General features: G+C 43.7%; 1 protein-coding gene across 1 annotated transcript; it reads right to left on the bottom strand.

Moving 5' to 3' along the window:
• Window positions 1-1,654: 1,654 nt before the first annotated feature.
• Window positions 1,655-3,157, bottom strand: LOC100719674 (leukocyte immunoglobulin-like receptor subfamily A member 6). The gene is made up of 5 exons (XM_063254039.1): window positions 3,124-3,157; window positions 2,939-2,974; window positions 2,476-2,760; window positions 2,030-2,332; window positions 1,655-1,830 (listed from the first exon to the last, which is right to left on the bottom strand). Exons 1-5 carry the CDS (start codon window positions 3,155-3,157, stop codon window positions 1,655-1,657), a joined length of 834 nt encoding a protein of 277 aa, XP_063110109.1.
• Window positions 3,158-21,311: the final 18,154 nt, after the last annotated feature.

Below are 21,311 nucleotides of genomic sequence, written 5' to 3'. Positions count from 1 at the left end.
CCTCCTCCGCAGGCCTCTGTCCCTGGGCGCTGGCCCCATGTCCCCTGTAGGACATGGGAAGTCACTTCTCTCTGGGCCTGTAGATGGACAAAATCTCGGCTAGGAGGTCAGAACCACACATTCCACAGGCCATGCAGGGCTGGAAGGAAGCCTTTAACCCCATGGACTTGGAAGCCTATGAGGCCTGTGGAGGAGAAGCGCAGACCACTCCAGAGACTCCCCCAGGGACAGGCACCCATTTTTGTGCTGTATTCTCTTCTGTGAGGTTCTGCACAGGAGATTCTGCATAGACTTCTTCCCTAGGATTGGTTTCCTGGGAGACTACAGCACCCACAGTTTCCTGGGTCTCACCCACCCTGCTCACCTGCCTTCCTACTCCTTCCCTTGCACCAGTATCCAAAGAAGAGGAGAAGGAGAAGGAGCACAGAGGAGGCCATGGAGACTCCGATCACAACCTTCGGGTTCCCTTGCAGTCCTATGCCTGGGGTGCTGCCTTGAAAGAGGAAAATTGTCACTTCATTGAACACCTAGTGTGCGCCAGCCCACTTTGGACCTTTGCATCCCTCACACTCTCACAGTGCTGCACATGGGATCACCCACCCCCTCATGCAGTTTACCTAGGAGGAAATGGAGGCTGAAAGAGGGGAGTTGCCAGCCCAGGGAAACAGCAAGAGGCCCAGATGGGGATGAACCCATGGAGCTGGACTTCTGCCCTGTTCTCTCCAGCAGAGCTCAGCCTCCTGATCTGGAGGGAAGGAGCTTGGACATCCTGCCCTGGCCCTGTGTCTTCCCCTGGACATTGTCACTGTCACTGTGTAGAGAGAGACAGGATCATGGCAGTGTGGGGTTCTGGAGGCTCCCATTGGAGGCCACCTCTCCAGGGATCACAGCAAGATCAGCCGAAAGAGCAACTTGAAGTTCATTGCCAGGCCTCTCCTTTATACCTGGAGAAACTGAGGCCACACAGGAGGGGCTGGTCTGAGTCAGCATCTCCAGAGGAGGCTGCAGCAGCCCCACAGCTCAGCCCCTGTCCGTGACCCCTCCAAGCAGTGCCCTCACTCTCCATTTAAGGGTCTGGATTCTGGTGTGAGAGGCTGATTCTCAAGGTCCACTGCTGTCCAGGGGCAGAGAAAAGGATATGAACCCAGGTGCCCACAGGCTCAGAATGGGTGCTGCATGGGGTGATTTCAAAGCTGAGGGAGATGTTGGGGTCCAGCATGGGGGAAGAACACAGCTGACATGGGCAGGGAGCCCAGGCCTTCACTTCCTCTCTTATCCCAGAAGACTTTGAGAAGCAGCCCCTCATACCAGAGAAGGAGATGGTGAGGGGCTGCCCTATCTTGTTCTGAGCTTAGGCCTTAGTGGGGCTGTCTCTGAGGGCCCTCGCCCTCTGTCTGTCTCTGCTTCCTCTCCCTCTTCCCTTCCTCACTTCCCCTGTGTCTCTATCTCCTCCCTGAGGCTGGGTATCCCAGCCTCATCCTTCAGCAGACCTTGTGTAGAGTCTGGGTCCCTGACTGAGCCCTGGCCTCCTCACCTCTGATCAGAATGTCTAGGGCATCAATAGGAACCAAGGAATTGAAGGAGAGGCAGTGTCCACCATATAATGTATAGAGGCCCCCATGGAAACCACTCCCAGGCCCATGGGGAAGTCAGCCTAAATGTGCCCAGTCTGGGCCTGCTGGCCAGGGCACTGTGTGAGAATGTCTTCCCCTTTGTTAGACAGAGTGAATCTGAAATAGCCGGGGTCAGAGCAAAACCTGAGGGTCAGGTTGTGCCCAGGCTGCCACACAGGGCCCTTCTGGGTCAGAAGAGAGTACTTCCTGGACAGCACTAGAGGGAGGAGGACCCAGACTGAGGGGCTGCTTCCTGCCACACCCTGGCCCTCCTGTGCTGCCCTGTGAGTCATATTGAGGTTTCCAACCCTGTGGACATCCTGACCAAAACTCTCTTCTAGGAATCCTCTGTAATAGGGCCCCTGACAATTATTTAGGAATGAAACATGCTTGGGTCTATGCAGGCACTTGCTCACCTGATACAAGCAGCTCCAGGGCATCACTGGGCTCTGACAACATGTTTGGTTCTATATTGTAAGAGCCATAACAACGGAATGTCCACCTCTGCCTGGGGGTTACAGGACCCACAGGGAACAGGGCGTAGGCCTGCCCACTAGGGTATTGCTGTGAGTCCAGAGTCCAGGAGAGCTTGTCTCCTCCTTCCTTAGTCAGAATGAACTGGTCAAATACCAGCTGTGCCTGACACTGAAGGGTCACATTCCCTCCTGAGTCCACCACAGGGCTCCGTAGGGCTGAGAGGCTGGGTTTGCTGTAGAAACCTAGGAGAGAAAGAGGCAGCATGTGAAATGGACCCACACCTCCCACACTGTCCCCAGGGCTGGGCTGTGAGAAGGTACACCCCTGTGAGCAGACCCCTTCCGGAGGGCAGAAGCTGTGGCTAAGATCCTCAGTGTCCTCTCACCTGTTACCAGCAGCTCCAGGGAATCACTGTGCTCTGACTGGCCAGAGGGGGCTTGGTAGTAACAGCGATATTGCCCTGCATGGTGCTGTTTCACAGATAGGATGGAGAATTTGGCCACATCCTTGAGTTGCATTGACGTTTGTCTTCTCCAGATCGATCGGCTTCCCTCTTTGTACAGTACATATTCGTGGGCCCCTGGAGTCTCTTCACACCAGAAGGTCACTGCTTCTCCTAGTGGTATCACAGATCCTGGCTCAGCCCAGAGCCTGGGTTTGGGCAGGGTACCTGCGAGGAAATCACATCTGGGTCCCAGCACCACCTCCTCATCCCCTTACATCCCAGTTCTCATCCTGAGGACCCTCAGGCCTCCCAGCACCAGTGCACAGTTGCTGTGCTCCATTCCCACTGCAGTAGCCCCTTGTGCCCAGGAGGAGGGACCTATGACAGCTCAGTACACACTCACCTGCCTTTGCTGGGGTCTTGGGACCCAGAATCAGCCCTGGAAGAAAGCTTCCTGTGAGAGGTTTGCTCTGGAGCCTGAGCAGGTCCTCTGCTCCCCAGAGCCTCCGAAGCCCTGGGTCCCCTCATGGACCAGGGCCTTACTGTTGGTTCCAGACTAGGGTTCCCATCCCCATGTTCCATTCTCACCAATGCAGAGCAGGGCCGTGAGGGTGGTGGTCATGGTGTCTCCTACCTCCAGGCGAGGCTGTGTGAATAGAGGAGACCACAGTTTTCTTTCACAGCTGGGCATTAATTTCTGCCCTTCGTAGGGCGGGCACATCATGAGCCCCACAGGAAGTGGAACTGACATCCAGCAACACCAGCCTCCTTTTTCCCAGGTCTCAGACAGGCTGTTCTCCAGACTGATGTGGAGTTTCCCATCTTCCCAAGTGTTCCTCAGTGATTCTCACCTCACTGATGGCCAGGACACAGCAGCTGATACACCCAGAGCCTTCACCTCGGAACTGCTCCAGGGCACAGTCACCATGGGCTGGTCCTTCCTCTCAGAGCCTCCCATGGGTCTTTTGCCTCCCTCAGCTCTTTCTTCTGCACAGCAAGGTCATCCTTACAAGACCACCTTCCTCCATCCCAGGAGATGCTCTGGGGAAGATGTAGATTCCTGCTTCAGGTGGAGAAGAGCAGAGAAGCAGATGAGCCCTGACAGGAGGAACCTCCATGCAGGTCAGGGGCAAGGAGCAGATACAACCACATCAGACAGCATGCAGGGGGTTAGGGAAACTCGGGTGATTAGGAACGATTGAGGCAGGGATTCTCAAAGGAGAAGGAAGTCAGTTGTATTAATGTGATTGAAGATCAACTCTGGCAGGTTTGAACTTGCTTCTTGTGAATTTTCCTAGTTCCTTGGAGTTGCTTGATAAATTGTTTATTTGAAGTCGTTCCTCTTTTTACCAATCCAAAAAAATATAATTTTCTGACTTTAAACTTTGTTTTTTAGTTCTTTTGGTTTACTGTGTGCAGTTGATCATAAAAGAAAACTGTCCAGAACACACGAGTATACTAAACATTTTCCTCTTCAGTGATCAAGAGCCAAGGCGAAAGTAATGTCTTCACTTTATTAGTGGTGTAGTTTTCTTCACTGGGAAGACCTTCTAACCCAGCATCCCTAATGTCAGGCTCAGGACTTGCACATTTCCTGTGTGAGGTCCAGAGTGCTGGAGGTCACTTACTGTGCTCCCCTTTGCTCCTTAGGATGTGGATTCCACCCATCAAGGCAGCATCTAGTGACTGTTTAAATCTGTATCAACACCAATATTTATATCTGTAATGTCTGCAGTTATATCCTCTATACCTGCATCCATTACTCCAGAAAACACACTCACACTCGACCTGCAGAGCTATCCCAGTTCCCTGTACCGGATGTTCTGAGGGGATTTTCCCATGTCTGTCAGCCCATCAGCACCCACTGCGGTGTTGGGCATAGCCCCCCACCCAGCCTTCATCCTGTATCACATGGCCCCTTACTCCCTTCCCTTCTGAGTTCCTGGTGAGCTGGTTGCCTTAACCTGAGAACAGGATTTTGGATTTTCCAGGTAAGTCAGTCAAACATTCTGAGTCCTCAGACAGAGGTGCTGTGAACTCAGTCATCCCATACTCAACACAGGCATCAGACCCAGTGAGGAAGATTTGTTGCCCCCCCCACAGTTGTTTGTCTTTATTGTTCTTTTTTGTGCTGGGGAAAAAATAAAACACACCCATAAGTTAAGCAAGAAAAGTTTATTTTAGTTCTGGTGTATAGATTTCAGTTCATAGTCAGCTGATTCCAAGGCCAGGTGATGTGGGAGAGGAGAAACAGTCTATGGTGTGGTGGGCAGGAAGTAGTGAGGGGACTGGAGGACATGAGCTTCCATCCCATGCTCATAGTGACCACCCCTTCTCTCCAGGCTTCACTGTTCAATAACACACGTGGCTGTAAACCTATCAGTGGACAATTCTAGTGCACACAGCCATGATCCAGGCTCCTCCCCAAAGCCACACTTGTGATGCCTGAGTCTTTGGGGTCATCAATCAGACCCAAAACTGAGGTATGTTCAGACCCTCTTCCAGTGGATGAGGCTTCTATTCCCCAACATGCAAGCTGCGCAGGTTCAGAACAAGTGACAGAGCTTACCTGCTTCAGCCAGGTGGGCTCTCACTGATCCCAGCTGGGAATGACACCCAGGGACCTCTGACCACTGGGGTCAGTGTTGATGGGGAACAGAGCACAGTGCTCCTAGTGTGGACATAGAGGATCACCCAGGGTGGTGATGGTTTGTGTGTGCTGAGGAAAAGGTTAATATTTGTTTTCCTTTTTACTGTTAACAGGTTTCATAAACTGTATTAGATTTTACTGACAAGTTTGTATTTAAATTGTGTGAATTCCAGTTACTATTGGTTGCTTGGATCATTATTCTCTACTTTGTCAAAATTAATGCCATTATTATGCAAACATAAATCACTGAATGTTTTGAGTTTTTCTGTTTCAATTTATTTAAGGCTGGTGTATGTTACTGAACACTTTGTGATATCCTTGGCCGAGTCTTAGTTATTGTCAAAATTAACTTGTTAAATACTCAGATATGTTGGTGTAGCCACCTCACACCACAGGGTGAGGTGATGTGTAGAACACCTCAGTGTCCCATGCCAGACCCCCAGGTTGCCTATGGTCTTTAGCTGAGTTTTCACGGGGCAGATCCTGTCCCTTCTGAGACCCCACATGCCAATGCTTGCTCAGTGAGGTCTCAGATTTCTTCTGACCTGGTGGAAGACCAGGTGGGTGTACACACTAGGCACAGTTATGGGCTCCTGTTCCTGGGAGAATGGGGCTGTGTTTTCTCCTGTCTGGGCATAGGTCAGTCCTTGGAGACCTTGAGTCAGCTGCCTGGGAGAGGAAAGAGTAGGAATGAGAATGAGGGTGCAGGCTGAAAAGGCCTGGGAAGCTACCGGTGATGGAACTCACCCACCTGTCCCTCTGTCAGTCCGCTGCTGAAGGTTTGTCCCTCTGTCGGTGTCACTCCCGGCCGGCAGGAAGGACACACAACAAAATCTGGCAGTGGACAACCTTTTCTTTTATTTTCCTTCTCCGTACAGCCTGCCCCGGGAATCCTCCCGGCCGAAGCCTCTGTTGGTCCGCTCCCCGCGGCTCCTTGCGTGCTTCTCCCTACAGTCTGTCCCGAAGCCTCTACCGGTCCGCTCTCCGCGGCTCCTTGCGTGCTTCTTCTGCTTCTTTTGCTTCTTCTTTTTTTCTTGGCGGGAGAGGCACTCACTTTTATAGGGTTCAGTTGTTGCTAGGCAGACTATCTTACAGGGCGGGTTGTGAAGCAGGAGATCTTACAGGGCGGGTTGTTTACCAAGCAGGAAGCAGGAGATCTTACAGGGCGGGTTGTTTACCAAGCAGGAAGCAGGAGATCTTACAGGGCGGGTTGTTTACCAAGCAGGAAGCAGGAGATCTTACAGGGCGGGTTGTTTACCAAGCAGGAAATAAGCGCCATCTTAGCACACTCGATGGGAGGGGTAATCTAGCTCAGGCTTTGCTCTTTCCTACAGGCCTCACGTCCGCCAAGTAAGGCGACCGGGCTCGGCCGCGGCTCCCAACATCCCTCAATCCAGAAAATGCCTTGACTTGGGGAAGAAGGGGAAATCCCCCACATCTCCAACTGGAGGCATGCACCTCTAAGTAGGTCACTTTCTGAGAGTCCTGGTGCTCTGGGCTCTGCAGCAGGAAGACAGTGACAAATGCTGCTCCTTGACTCTGCTCTACACCATCAGTCACACACACACAGTCTACACCATCAGAGTGTCAAGTGGTTAGGCTGCCTCTGAGGCTCTCAGGGTAAGGACATAGTGCTTGGTACATGAAGGGACTCTGCTTACTGGGACAGTGGCTCAAGTTAGCTGGAGCTTCCAGCTCTGAGATCTCAAGTGCACTTGGTATGAGCATGGTGACTGCTTCCCTGACAGGAGGCTCAGGGTCCTCAAACCAGGAGGCACAGGAACACAATGGGCCCATGGTCCCTGTGCTCCTGTCTGAAACTTCATATGGGCCAGAGCTGCCAGAGAGCCTCTGAGAGGTGACCTGTGACCAGAGCAGTGCGACCAGAGCACAGGGAAGCAGGAGGGGAACATGCAGTTGGAGTAGCATCCCCTGGTGGATGGATCAGGAATAGTTCAGAGTCACCTGAGCTAAGGGCAGCACTGGGAGTGGCTGTGGAACTGATCTAGGAGTGGAATCTGGAAAAGTAGGGAAGAGCAGGCAGGAGACAGCCTAGAGTGCTGGCAGGGAGGAATTTAACTGAGGTTCTGGTGAGCATCAGAATCTGGGCAGAAGTGGAGACAGTGAAGGTGACACTCAGGAGGCTTCAGATGGAAATAAGCACTGTCTCAGGAAGTGGATCGAACACTGCTTTTTCAGTAGTTTGGGGAAACTGTTGACTTTTTGTCAAACTAAAATTTAAACAGCTCATGTATGCCAAAATTTGAAAGTGTGGCAGAAACACTAAGAAAAACCCATATAGGATCAGAAGAATATATTAGGAAATTTGGAAGAGAACCTATAGAGAACCTTGAAACAAATGGTAACAAATTCCCTCCCCAAACAGATTTGACCATTGTGTTTTTGGGTCAGGTCATTGTTGCTTACAGGGAGGAAGATGACAGTTGGGAAACTCCTACCAGTGGAAAATTGGTTAACACGTTTTCCCCACATACAATGATTGGCAGCTATGCTTGTGTATATAGGGGAAATGTTGAGCACAAAAATGTAACAATGTTCTTAAGATGTAATCTGCAATCTCTTCTTGATCACCCTTGAAAAATATAACAGCACATATACTGCTGAGAGGCTGGCTGTATAGTGCTACAAAGCTAAGAATATTTGTTCCTGGTGCAGCTTCCTCTTAACACCAAGTGAGCCGCACCAGGCCCAGTTCCATGCAATGTCTGGGAGAAAAGGGGTGTGGACTTCTCTCTGTCCCTCATCATTCTGTCCTCTGCAGTGTGGGCTGTGTGTCTCCTGCAGCATGAGTGGCCGTCCTGCACACAGCAGGTTCACAGTGTGTGAGGATTCCTCTCTGCCCACTGACCTGTGTGTGACCCTCAGACACAGACCTCAGACAACAGAGGAAGCACCATCGTACTATTGCACCAGGGAAAAAGAGAGTGACTGGATCACATTAGAGGGTCCTGGGGTCCATACAGTCTTCCTCTGTTGGGGGTGGACATCAGAGCAATTCCCCAGCACGTGTTCCAGAATCGTCCTCTAACAGAATCCTTGAAGGAGACCTGGCTCAGAGAGGTGAATGGGAATCACTTGGGCCTCAGAGCACCGATGTTCCAGGCATGAGAGGCCAACGAGATCAGGAACCGAACAGTGAATTGTGGGCCAAGGGCCACAGACACGGTGGAAATTCAAATACCCACCTAACTGGGCTGAGACATGAAGGGAAACTGTGTATTCCCCCCGAGTGCTCCAGAAATACAGGGAATTCCATGGAATAAAAACTGTGTGCTAATTCCAACAGTGAGGGAGCCCCTAGTTCAGAGTAGCAAGCCAGAGCTTGTTCTGCACAGACACTGAATCCAGGGAAAGAGAGGAATGAAGGGAACCTTGGGAAGTCAGCAGAAACCCACTTCCAGAGCACACTGGGTGTAGAGAGCAGCCATGGCTCCCTGTCTACAGGACACCAGGCTCAGAACAGGTTCACAGCCTCAGCAGGGGGCAAAATCTCCATCCCAGCAATTTCCAGGAGGGCAGGAGTTCTGAGACAGTGCAGGAGGGATGGATTCTGCTTGTTACCTGACACCAGGAGACAAAGTCATCTTTCCATCAGTGTTAAATGTCTTGGCCTGTGAATCTTTCCTGTGAGTCCCAGATGCATGAAAAAATGGACCTGTGATTTTAAATACCCACCATTGACCTAGAGTAGGAAGAAAATTGCCACAAAAGAAAAGGGCTGCATTCCTGCATTTCTATATCACAGCTTCCACTTGCCTGTGCCCTGTGAGCTCCTGAGTTCAGGCAGATGTGGACAACGAGCTGGTTTAGCTTTTTTTCATTTATTCCAATTTAAATGTAAGTGGTACCATCCCTAGGCACAGCCCTGTCTGATAGATCACATACAGAACACATCATCACTGTGAGACTTTACTGGATAATTTGAAGAAAGAATTATCAGGTCATTTGCACCAAGAACTATGGAATTATCACAGGAGCGTTTCAGGACACTTAGCCACCTGTAATGAGGTCTTGAGTGGGACTCATCTCCTCACATGTCTGACATCACTAATGGAGTCACAGGAGGCTAGGTTTCACTAAGGAACTCTGTGTTAAACCTGGTCCCACTCTGTGCTGATTGGGCTATGGCCACTTTGACCAGGAGCAGCACCGCCTCGGAGGAAACCTGACCAGAAGAGGCCAACACTCTTGCATGATGTAAACTGTGTGCTCTGAGGCCAGAGTGCCCTGGCCTCCACATGGGCTTGTCCGGTGCTGAGATCCAAGCAAGGCTAGGCTGGGCTCACAGTCCTGGATGCACTGGGCAGTGGTTGAATCCTGCTGTGAAAGGTCTGGGTTCTCACACCTTTGTCACCTCCTGTGTGTTTTTGGCTGAGGGTCCTGACAGGAAGAAGGGGAGGGATGAGAGCCCAATACTGCACCCCTGAAGGCAGCACCATGGGATGTATGGGTTGGCAGTGGCGGGGAGGTTGTCTGCTCAGGAAGCCCCTGTGCCACCCACCATTTGCTCCTCTTTGTACTGTGGTGTCAGATATAGAACAGTGCTCAGTGAGTTTGTTGTTTAGAAATCCACTCTGGAGCTCAGAGATCAGGGTCCCAACCTGTGTGAGCATGGCTGACCACACAGTATCATTCCATCCCAGGAAAGCAATGCTTAGCCAAACTGGTAGAAAGTCTTCTGTTGATCATCTCTATAAGCAGAGTTCTAGGCTTATAGAAGAAATGTGGAGCCATTCTCCCACTCCTGGCCATCAGTGGTTTCTTCATTTACATTCCTGTGAGATTTCCCTTCTCCTAGAACATTGTGATTTCCAGGGCTGCCTGGCTTTGGGGCAGTGTGAAGTTCACCCCAGCATGGACATGACAGGTCTCCCAGAACAGCAATTTCACTTAGAGTGCTGGTTGAACCTGAACCAGGTTTCTTTTCAACACTTTCTTTATTAATATTACTGTATGTATGGGAGGATAGGCTGAAATATATCAGATTCAACCAAGAAAAGGCAAAATGTGGAATTATTTATGACAGTTCTCTCACAGAGGTTCCTCTCAGACTCTGCAGCAGGAAAGCCCTTTATCTCCTCCTCCTGAACAAGCTAGAGAAGAGCAAGCAACTTCAGATATCCACAGGGGTCTTAGTTTCCAGCACTGGGGTTTCCTCCTCACAGAGATGACTCCATCTCACCCTGGACCCCAGAATCTGTGTATCACAGGCTCCTGCAGGAGACTGGCTTAGCACATGGCAGAGTCATTTCAGCGCCTAAACAGGATGAGACCCAGGTACTGGGACATCTTGCAGGTGAGCTGCCTGAGGATTCACTGGAAAGACTGCTGTGTCACCTGCACCCACCATGTACCTGCCCAGCTTGGAAGCCCTTTATGTTTGAAGGATAAGCAGGAAAAGGGAGGATGTGGTACAGAGGATCTGAGTCTGAAACATCCTGGAGAGGCAGTCACTCAGGAGGTGACCTGTGCCCATGTGGTGACCTGTGCCCATGTGGACTGAGCCTTCATTAACTGTACCTGGTGTTGGGTGTTGGCCTGGGCTGATTGGGCCTAGTATCAACAGTGCATGAGCTCAGCCTCCCAAGAGACCTGTAGACTCCATGTCTCAGGACAGAATTTTTCACTGTGACCCTCTGTTGCCTTCCCTTCCATGATTTACAGGACATGGGAGGCTGACTGATTTGGGGTATGATATTTCTTTTGCAGAACAGGAAACAGGAACTGAGGAGAGGTAGAAAAACAGGATGTGACTGTTGTAGCCCAAGTTTACACTACTTGCTGCCCACACAGGAAGATGACCAGCTCCTTCTCACCATAGCACAGCAGGGGCCTGGTGCATGGAAGCTTTCAGATAAGGCCTAGGGTGTAACAAATCTAACCAGGGCTACACCAAACACACTGTGAACAATCCCAAGGGATGCTCATTGCATATGGCATACTGTTGCACCCAGCACCACAGGTAGACATTGCTGTATACTCACTGCCCTCTGAGAGACCTAGATGTGATTCTGCTCCTGCATATGTACATAAGTATATAATAGGTAGAAGATTGAACTTATAACCTTGCACTTAGCAGGCAAGCCCTTAAGTAGTGAGCTAAATCCCTGGCTCCACATGAGCATATTGATCAATATCAAAATGTTAACAATTTATGAAATAAATATGCTTTCTGATTACATGTGTCTTCTTCAAAGTCTGCATCTTAGTAGAAGACTGCATTATCTCTCTGCCTTCCACTTACATTTCATCCTTGTTCACTATTTTTACTTACTTGTACATTTCCAGCCCTTTTCCCATACTCTGTCACAGCCTTCTGCTCTGAATGCTGTCACTTTCCTAAAATCTTTGAAAATTAACTATCTTTGTCCACTTTATTTTGCTTTTGATATCAGTAAATGAGTAAATTTTCTTTTATGAAATAATAATCCTTTTGTATTTTATTGCTATTTTTCAAGGTTACATTTTTTAGAAAAATTCATGGTGCATTTAATTCTTCAAAAGCTAATACATAGCTTTATTTCTGTCATTTTATGAACAACTCCTCTTATAAAAAGCAGTTTGACAGAGTCTATGCAAGTTTTTCAATTTTGACGGTAGCGTGGAAGTTCAGATTCCACTACATCATTGTGAGTTTTTCAATTTTTGTGAAGGAGAGCTGCACTGTAGATGAGAGCGTGGAGCAGGGAGGATGCTAGGTGTGGAGATCTCCTGTCTTCAGCAAGCAGAGAGCACATAACACATAGCTACAGATCTTTTATTGTATCCACTGGACAAATTCTCCATCAATTTCCTTTTCATGAAAGAGAACATGCTTTGCCCAAAGGAGGAAAGGAAGCTTTCTCATCCACTGCTGTATGAGGTGTGGGCACCATGATGTCGACAGATCTCCATAGCTGATTCACACTGCATTTGCATTTGAACCTGGGACTAACATCTCCCCACTTTCCCACCACAGTTCTGCATTACTGTGGCTACCAAAATAGTAATGCATACTTGAAATCTGCAAAGAAGCTTGAAAGTATGTGTTTTCAAAGCAGGAACATAAAAAGGGAAGAAGACACAAGTTGTCTCTACATGTATTTTGTTACAGGCTGTGTCAATCAGTAAGGTTGTGACAATTTTTTACAGTGTAGGGGCATAGAAGACTTCAATTTCTATACTTCAAGAATACACCAAAGTCTTATCAATAATGTGGCAATAAAGCTCAGGAAAAACAGCCTTGTGATGAAGCTGGACAAAATCTGACTTCAATCTCTGGATCTCAAGTTGATCTCTTCTTAGTTTTCTTCATTTAGTATTCATAATAGTTAATGTTATTTTAAATGTTTGTGTTAAATGAGGCACTGGGGTTTCCTGCAGTGGAGGAGAGCTTTTTGCTTATGGTGTGTTCACAGTACTCATTTACTGACTGTGTTATCGGTACCCTGGAAGACACATATGTATAACTGTTATTTTATTTGGTTGAATAAATGACAGATGTCCCTTGGTGGTTACAGCTAGCCCTTCCCTTAATGCCCACATCTGCTCCCCAGGCAGTGCAGTCCGGGCCCCTAACACATCAGCTCTGCCTGACTCATCCTCCTCTCTTCCTTCTGGGCACTGGTGTCACATGTTCCTGACCAGCATCTTCCTGTTTCCAATGGTGGTTCATGGAACTTTTTGCACCCTTGCCATATTTTTGGAGAAGGACCTCTCATGATGTGCAAAACACTTTGAAATGTTCCCATTTGTTGAGATGATTCAGAAATAGAAAATGTCTTCAGAAATTTTTTTACCATTTGGGTCTAAATAGCCGACCTTGGTCAGTGATTTCATCTGTCAACTTATTTTATTGAAATTTCTACAATTTGGTGAATTTTAATTGCTTTCAAAGACATTAATGTTCCAATAAAAAGATTAGAAGGTGACAGTTTGAAAGTCAGGAGCATAGCACAGCCTCTCTAGGACCATGAAACCTGACAGCTGTAAAACAATGACTAAGTGAAACAAAAAAGAACATGAGCCATGGAAATCAAGGTGGAGCAGACAAAGAACCCTAGAGATCACAGAGAAACTGGAAACCCTAATCAAAATACAGAGAAAAGAAGAAAGCAGCCTGGAATACTAACTCCAACTACTGAGAAGGGATCCTTTCTTTGCAAATGGAATATAAATCTGGTCAGGTTTTGTGGTCTCATGGGGAAACAATGGGCAGAACTGGCAGTGTTACCCCAAGAAGACTCTGTGGTCATTGTGAACTAAAAATACTCTGCTGGGGTTTACTCTGAAAGTGGCTTCCTTCATTTGACTGACTAGAGTTGAAGAAGAACCCTATTGCATCCTCTTTGATGTTTGGGACTGATTAATCCTGAACCATTTGGGTAAGTGGCTAATTGCTTAGCACTAAACTATTCTAGGAATGAAAAGTCACAGAGTAACTACATCCAGAATTTCCAGGTCACCCTAGCATAGGTGCTGGGTGGGAGAGAGCCAAAGGAAGTCACAGATCAGACTTTCTGAGTTTAATCAGGGTAGAGCTCCGGTCAGACAGGAGTTTGTGAGCAAACGTGGTCTGTTCTAGGGGAGATTCTGGCTGTGTTTGAGCTGATGTACTCTTGCTCCATCCACAGGTGCATGACAAGCCTGCAAACACATGGGTGGGCTTGCCCACCATGTAGGGGACTACACAATGCTGGTGATGGCACCAAGCCTGTGACTATGTGGCTAAGCCCACCATCCATTCAGGGGACCATGCAAGACTAGGATATCCCTAGCAACACAATAGTGCCCTGTATAAGGTGTACACAATAGAAATGTAGGACTCACATCCTGGAAAAGAGTCTTAAACAAGTGTAACAACACCAATCATTGGTTGACGTTAGTATCCCTAGGGTTTTCAGCCTGGAAATTATAGAGGATGTGCCAACCAGCCCTGCAAAAGGAATTCAGGTGGCTGGTCTCTGATCTACACTGCATGACTGGTGACTGAGGGAAAGCTAGCTACACGGTAGGACCTCAATTAAAGTACATAAATTGCACAGGCAAAACTTGTGAGCTGGAAACACCAAAATAGAAACCAACAAGCAGTAAGTCAGGTGGACAAGAATTTTGCATAGGGACAAAGAAACATGGAACAGAATTAGAAAATGATATGACAAAAAATCAAAATGCAATCTCAAAAGTCCAGACCACCTATACAAGGGTCAGAAGGCACAGACACTAAAATATTTGGAAGACATGTGCCTGAAAATTTTGAAAAGATAGCAAGTGAAGTAAAGAAAAATCCATGAGGCTATACAGGAAATCACATCAGAAATAATTTTTAGGTAAAAAAAGAGCTTGCATACATAATGAGGTGATTGCTCAGGATACCTAGAGAAGACTTAGTTTTAAATAAAATAGAGGAACTTAGGGAAATGATAGAAACTTTGAATGAACAATGCGGGAAAGAAATAAAATGCATGAAACAGATTCAACAGATAACCAGGAAATTAAAAATTCCTCCGAAAGCTAGAAAAACTGTGCAAACAAAACAGAAGATACACTCTCAGATCTTGAAGACAGGATCATGGCTAGTGATCACAAAAGGAAATACTACTTAACAATAACAATGGACCATGGAATAGCAATAAGCAGCTCCAAGATGATCCAAAGAAAAATAATGTAATTTGATAGATGCCATTGAAAATGCAGGAGTCAACTCAAATAACATAATAAACCTATTAGCAGAAGTAATCCAAGAAAATTTCCCAAGCATGGGAACAGAATCTCAAGTGAGGTGTATATGACACCAAACAGCCATAAACAACATCTAAATCTAGACACATAATAAACAAGAGCCCAGAAATTCAGCACAAGAACAGCATATTAAAAACTATTAGAGAAAACAAACAAATCGCCTCTAAAGAAAAGTCCATTAGAGTCATGGCTGAATTTTCAACACAAACGCTTAAAACTAGAAGACTGTAGAGGGAAGTATTTTAAGCCCTGAAAGAAAACCACTTCTAACCCTGATTGATGTGCCTTGCAAAACTATCTATATCATCTTTCTTTCTTTTTTCCTTTGTTCTAGGGATTGAACTCATGACCTCACATTTTCCAGATAGGTGCTTGTGCAATTGAGTTAAATCCTTGGTGCATATCTTTCAAAATTAATCAAGAAGTAAAGTACTTCCATGGCAAACAATAACTGAAGAAACCATGACCAGAAAAACCATCAGTACAATGTGTACTAAAGGACCTTCTAAATTGCAATTAAAAATGCCCACAATTCCAAGGACAACAACAGAAGCAAATCACAGGCAGGCAGACAATTAAGCCGAAAGGAAAAGCAGGGAACCAACAACAGGAAAATAACATGACAAAGATAGGCCAATACATATCAGTTGTACCCATCAATATACATGGTCTCAATTCAGAAATCAAAAGAAACAGACTGGCAGAATCAGTCAAGAAACAAGAACCATCAATATGCCATAAAGGAGAAACACATTAACTCAAAAAGGAACTCAGACATGGAAACAATACTCTATGCAGCACAAACCCAGAAAAAGGATCTGTAGCTGTCCTTACAAACAATGTGAACTTCACACCTAAATGATCAAAAGAGACAAAGAAGGTCATTACATACTTGTTATGGGAGAAATTCAAGAGGAGGAGATATCCGTCATAAATATATATGCACCAAACTCAGGAGCACCCAACTATACAAGAAAATTATTAACAGATATGACAAATCAAATAAGAAATAATAGTTATAACAGGGGACCTTAAGACCCCATGTCATACTGAAATATATCAACTAGACAAGATAGCACCAAAGAAATAACAGACCTAAATCAAACATGTGAGCAAATCATCTTAGCAGTTTACAGAGTGTTCAGAAAATAATATCAGATTATAAATTCTCAACTGCACAAGGGTTGTTCTCTAAAATAGACCATACACTAGCCTACAGAACATGCCTAAGTAAATGCAAAGGAATCAAAATTGTCCCATGCATATTGTCTGATCAGAGTTTAGTGAAATTGGAAATGAATGTCAAAAGACACTGCAAAAACTCCATAAACACATGAAAATCAAATAACACCATTCTGAAGAACAAATGTGTAACTAATGAAATTAAAGAACAAATTAACACAATATCTACAATCAAATGAAAATGTAAATACAACATACCAGAACTCAGAACTCATCGGATGCAATGAAAGCTGTCCTCAGAGTAAAATTTGTAGCAGTGAATTTTCACAAAAGAAGAAGTGAATGAGCACACATCAATAATGTTATCCTGCACACCAAGCTTCTAGAAAAAAAGAGCAAATCAAGCTCAATGCCCTAAAAGGGAGGAAATTATAAAGATCAGAGCACAAATTAACATGATGGAGACTAAGAAAGCAATACAAAGGATTAATGAATCACAGAATTAGTTCTTTGAAAGAATAAACAAACTTGATAAACCCCCAGACAACCTTATCAAAAATGAAAATAAAACCCTTAAATTCATGCATTTAGGAATGAAAAAGGTGAAATCTCAATAGGTCCTGTGAAAATTCAGAAGATCATCAATATTTACTTTGAAAATATTTTCTCAACAAGATGAAAAACACAAAAACAGATGGATTTGGAGAAATGTATTAATTGCCAAAACTGAATCAAGAAAATATAAAAATTCTGAATAAACAAATGTCAGTCAACGAAATTAAAAAATGTAAAAAAAAATATTACTAACAAAGAAAAGCCCAGGTTCTGATAGATTCAGAGATAAATCCTACAAGAAATTTAGAGAAGCTTTAGTGCAAATAACCCTCAAACACTTTAATGAAATTGAAAAGGAAGCAATTCTCCTTACCTCATCCCTAGAGGACCTGATACCAAAACCAGAGAAAACCCAACCAAAAAGACAGAACTACAAGCCAATCTCTCTAATGAGCACACATGCAAATATCCTCAATAAAATATTAGTAAACACAATGCAGCAAATTATCCAGAAGATTACTCATCTCTACCTAGTGGATTTATCCTAGACATGCAAGGATGTTTCACATACATAAATCAAAAAATGTAATATACAATATCAGTAGCGCTAAAGCCAAAAATCATGTGATCATCTCAATAGATACAGCAAAGTTTTGACAAAGTCCAATATTCATTCATCATAAAAAACCATACAAATGTAATAAATGGTCATCACCTCAATCTGACAAAAGCCATCTATGACAAAGTAATAGCCAACATCATACTAAATGGACAAAAATAGAAATCTTTCACTCTACAATCAAGAGCAAGACAAAGATGTCCACTATCAACACTCCTATTCAACATAGTGCTGGAAACAATCACAGAAACTAGATAAGAAGGATATAAAAGGAATAAGGATGGGAGAGGAAGACGGTAAATTATCATTATTCACAGGTGATATGATATTCTACATAGAAGACTCCAAAAACCACAGCAAAAGACTGAGATTTAAAAAGCAAATTCAGAAGCACAGTCAACACTCAAAAATTAATAGCATTTCTATACCCAAACAACAAACTCACTGATAAAAAACCTAGCATGCCCTCAAAATGAAACACTTAGGAATCAATCTAAGAAAGGGAGTAACAGATCCATACACTGAAAATTATAGCACTCTGAAAAAGGAGATCAAGGAACATATTAGAAAATGGAAAGATATCCCTTGCTTAGGATAGGAAACACCGACATTGTGAAAATGGCCATACTCCCAAAACTGCTATGTATATTTAATGCCATTACATCCAAATACCATTTGCATGCCTCACAGGTCTAAGAAAAAGTTCCAAAAAATCATCTGGAAGCAGAAGAGACTTACAATAAAAGGGCAATCCTACACAACAAAAGCAAGGCAAGAAACATTACATCTCTGACTTGAAATTATACTACAAAGCTGCTGTGATAAAATCAAATGGTACTGGTAAAAAAAATTCAAATAGACCTGAGGACCAGTGGAACAGATTAGAAAGTGTAGATACAACTAAAGCACACTTAGCTGCCTTATCTTTGACCAAGGGGCCAAACATGTTCACTAGAAGAAAGACAGCCTCTTCAATAAATGATGCTGGAAACCCAACTTTCCATATGCAGAAGACTAAAACTAAGTTCATATCTATCACCATGCACTAAACTAGAGTTGAAATGGATCAAAGATCTAAATATTAAAACAGAACCACTAAATCTACAGGAAGACAAATTAGGTAGAAATCTTAAGGATAAAGGAGTAGGCAGAGTGTTCATAAACTAAACACAAATTACATGGGAAATATATCCCAGAATCAACAACTGGGATCTCATTGTCTTATAAAATTTTTGCATATCAAAAGAAATCACCAACATAGTGAAAAGACAACCCACAGAGTGGGAAAATATTAAAGCTATCTGTCTCTCCAACAAAGGAATTCCATCTAGAACACATAAAGAATTTTTTAAAGAAATCAGGCCCCCAAATTCAAAGACTCAATCCAAAAATGAGCATCTGAGATGAATACGCACTTCTCAGATGAGAAATACAAATGACAAATAAATACATGAAAAATGTTCAACATCATTGGTCATTTGAAAAATGCAAACTAAAACCACACTGAGATTCTATCTCACTCCAGAAAGAATGGCTATCATCTAGAAATAAACTAATAACAAATTCTGGGAGGGCTGTGGAGAAACAAGAAACCTTCTCCACTCCTGGTAGGAATGTAGACTGGCACAGCTACTGTGTAGATTGGTATCACACTGTGGACATCACGGTGGAGATTCCTCAAAACACTAGGATTGGAGGTACCTTGTGATCCAACTATTCCCCTTATGGATATTTTCTTAGGAGAATTACAAACATCATACCACAATCATACATGTGCACCCAAGTTTACAGCAGCACAATTTGTAATAGTGAAATCTTGGAAACAGCCCCAATGCTCATCAACTGAGAAATAGATAAAACGGATATATTGTCTTTATATGATTGAGTTCCATTTAGCTCTTAAAAAGGATAAATTCCAGGCTTTTATAGACAAATGGCTGTAACTTGTGACCATAGTCAGAAATGAAACAAATCAAATGCACATGTGTAAACATGGTATTGCCTCACTGGTACAAGACACTGGATGAGTAAATAAAATTCAAACTGTAAAATAGATGTAGTAAATTGGGGTACGGGATTTCAAAAGAACAGAAAAGATGTGATGGGTGAAATGGAAAGGAAGGCATGGAAAAGAATTATTCTCCACAAGACACTTCACATGGTTATACAGCTAGTTTCTCTGAGTTCATTGAGCTGAAATGTTTGCACTAAACGTTTGTGAACTGAATTTGGTTATTAAATATAGAACTACTTTGGTAGAATTTTGGGGATTTTCTATGCAGAATATCATGTCATCCACAAGTAATAATAATTTAACTTCTGCTTTTCCTATCTTTATTCTTTTTATTTCTTTCTCTTATCTAATTGTTCTAGTTAATGTTTTTAGGACAATATTAAACAAGACCTGTAATACTGGACATCCTTGTTTTGTCCCTGGTGTTAGAATGAAAACTTTCAATTTTGAAAATATAGTATGATGCTGGCTATTGGTTTGTCACAGATGGTTTTATCAGATTAAGTTAAAGACAATCTATTCCAATTTTCTGTTTTTTAGAAAAATTATAAATGGATGTGAGACTTTTTCAAACACTTTTTCTGTACTTATTGAGGTGATCATATGATGTTTGTCTTTGACTCTCTTGATATGGTATGCTACACTTATTATCTTGCATATGTTGAACTACACAAGAATCCCTGGAATGAATACTACTTAATCATGGTGTATAGTCCAGTAGTGATGTTCTTTGTCTCAGTTGCTCAGTACTGGCTTGAAATCCACTTTATCTGCCAATAAAAGAGCTTCTCCTGCTTTTCCAGGTACCTATTGCTTGGAGTAATATTTTCCATCGTTTGGCTTTCAATGTATGAACATTTTTGACTTCTGTGTTTCTTGCATGTAGTGTACTTCTTCATTCATTCTGCCAGTCCTTTCCATTTGATTGTGAATTGAGACCATTTACATTGCTGGCTATAGCTGATACGTGTTGACATATATTTGTCATGCTATGTTCTTTTTCTTATTTAAAGGACAGTATAAGGGTACAGGTAATACAGATTTCAAAAAAAACAGTGGGAAATCACTAGTTAATAGATTACATATTGTCATCTTAGAAATAGTTGTTCAACTTACAGGATTAAAGCATACAAAGTGGACATTCAAACAGTGAGACTGCAAACAGTTGTGTTCAATGATCCAACAAAAACCCAGCAATATGGTCATCTATCTTAACACACCTAAACACACTTGTAGTTGTATCCTTAAGAGTACTTTTTTCCCTCTATTTTTTACAACAACATTTACACATTTTGGGTTTTATTACTCCCATCATTCTTATTACATTTTTTGGAAGAGAATAAAATTAAATATGACAAAACAAAGCAGTCAGTCTAAACAAAGGATGGACATAGCACATGATGTAAAAACAGAATACAAGATAATCAACAATGGTTACCATAATGTCTCTTTCTACCTTAAAAAGAATTGCCTATATCATTAGGTATAATAAAATTGAACAAAACAGTACAGAACAAGACCAATAAAACATAAGCATTGGAGACATTATAGGATTTCAAAAAAAGACAATAATCAAATCAGAATGGGTGTCATAGTGAATCTTATTGCCTTCAAAGTAGTTGCTTATACCCTCAAACTTGATACTATCAAACAGAACAGAGCAGAGTAAAATCAGTCAAAACAAGACGGTGGGAGCAATACAGGGCTTCAAATCAAGTTAACAGGAAATCAAAAAGTTACTATAATATACCCTGCTATTTTTTTATTTTTTCCCTTAATTAAAAAATAATAAAAAATGAATAAATAATTTTTTGTTAAAAACAGGGGGAGTTTGAGATAAAAGAAGACATAACAACATAATAATACAGGTCAAAGCATAAAAATTTTAGTAACCTAGTGCTTCACCACAAGATAACCTGACTTAACAGTAGTTACCATAGTGTCTCTTTCTTGAAATATTTGAGTATAACTTCGTAAACTATGACATCAGACATATCAAGGCAGTGTGAAACCAT

This window comes from Cavia porcellus, unplaced genomic scaffold (assembly GCF_034190915.1).
Source record: "Cavia porcellus strain 051 isolate PalLab524CR breed Dunkin Hartley unplaced genomic scaffold, mCavPor4.1 scaffold_7, whole genome shotgun sequence".
NCBI lineage: Eukaryota > Metazoa > Chordata > Mammalia > Rodentia > Caviidae > Cavia > Cavia porcellus.
The sequence above is the reverse complement of the archived record's forward strand: the minus strand, read 5'-3'. Positions and strand labels throughout refer to the sequence as shown.

What these genes read in the sequence shown, in the direction of transcription:
- LOC100719674 (XM_063254039.1), bottom strand. Translation starts at nt 3,157, where the DNA reads ATGACCACCACCCTCACGGCCCTGCTCTGCATTG. An exon ending in CACGGCCCTGCTCTGCATTG is followed by an intron (nt 2,975 to 3,123) that starts GTGAGAATGGAA and finishes GCTTTCTTCCAG; the next exon opens with GGCTGATTCTGGGTCCCAAG. An exon ending in CAAGACCCCAGCAAAGGCAG is followed by an intron (nt 2,761 to 2,938) that starts GTGAGTGTGTAC and finishes ATTTCCTCGCAG; the next exon opens with GTACCCTGCCCAAACCCAGG.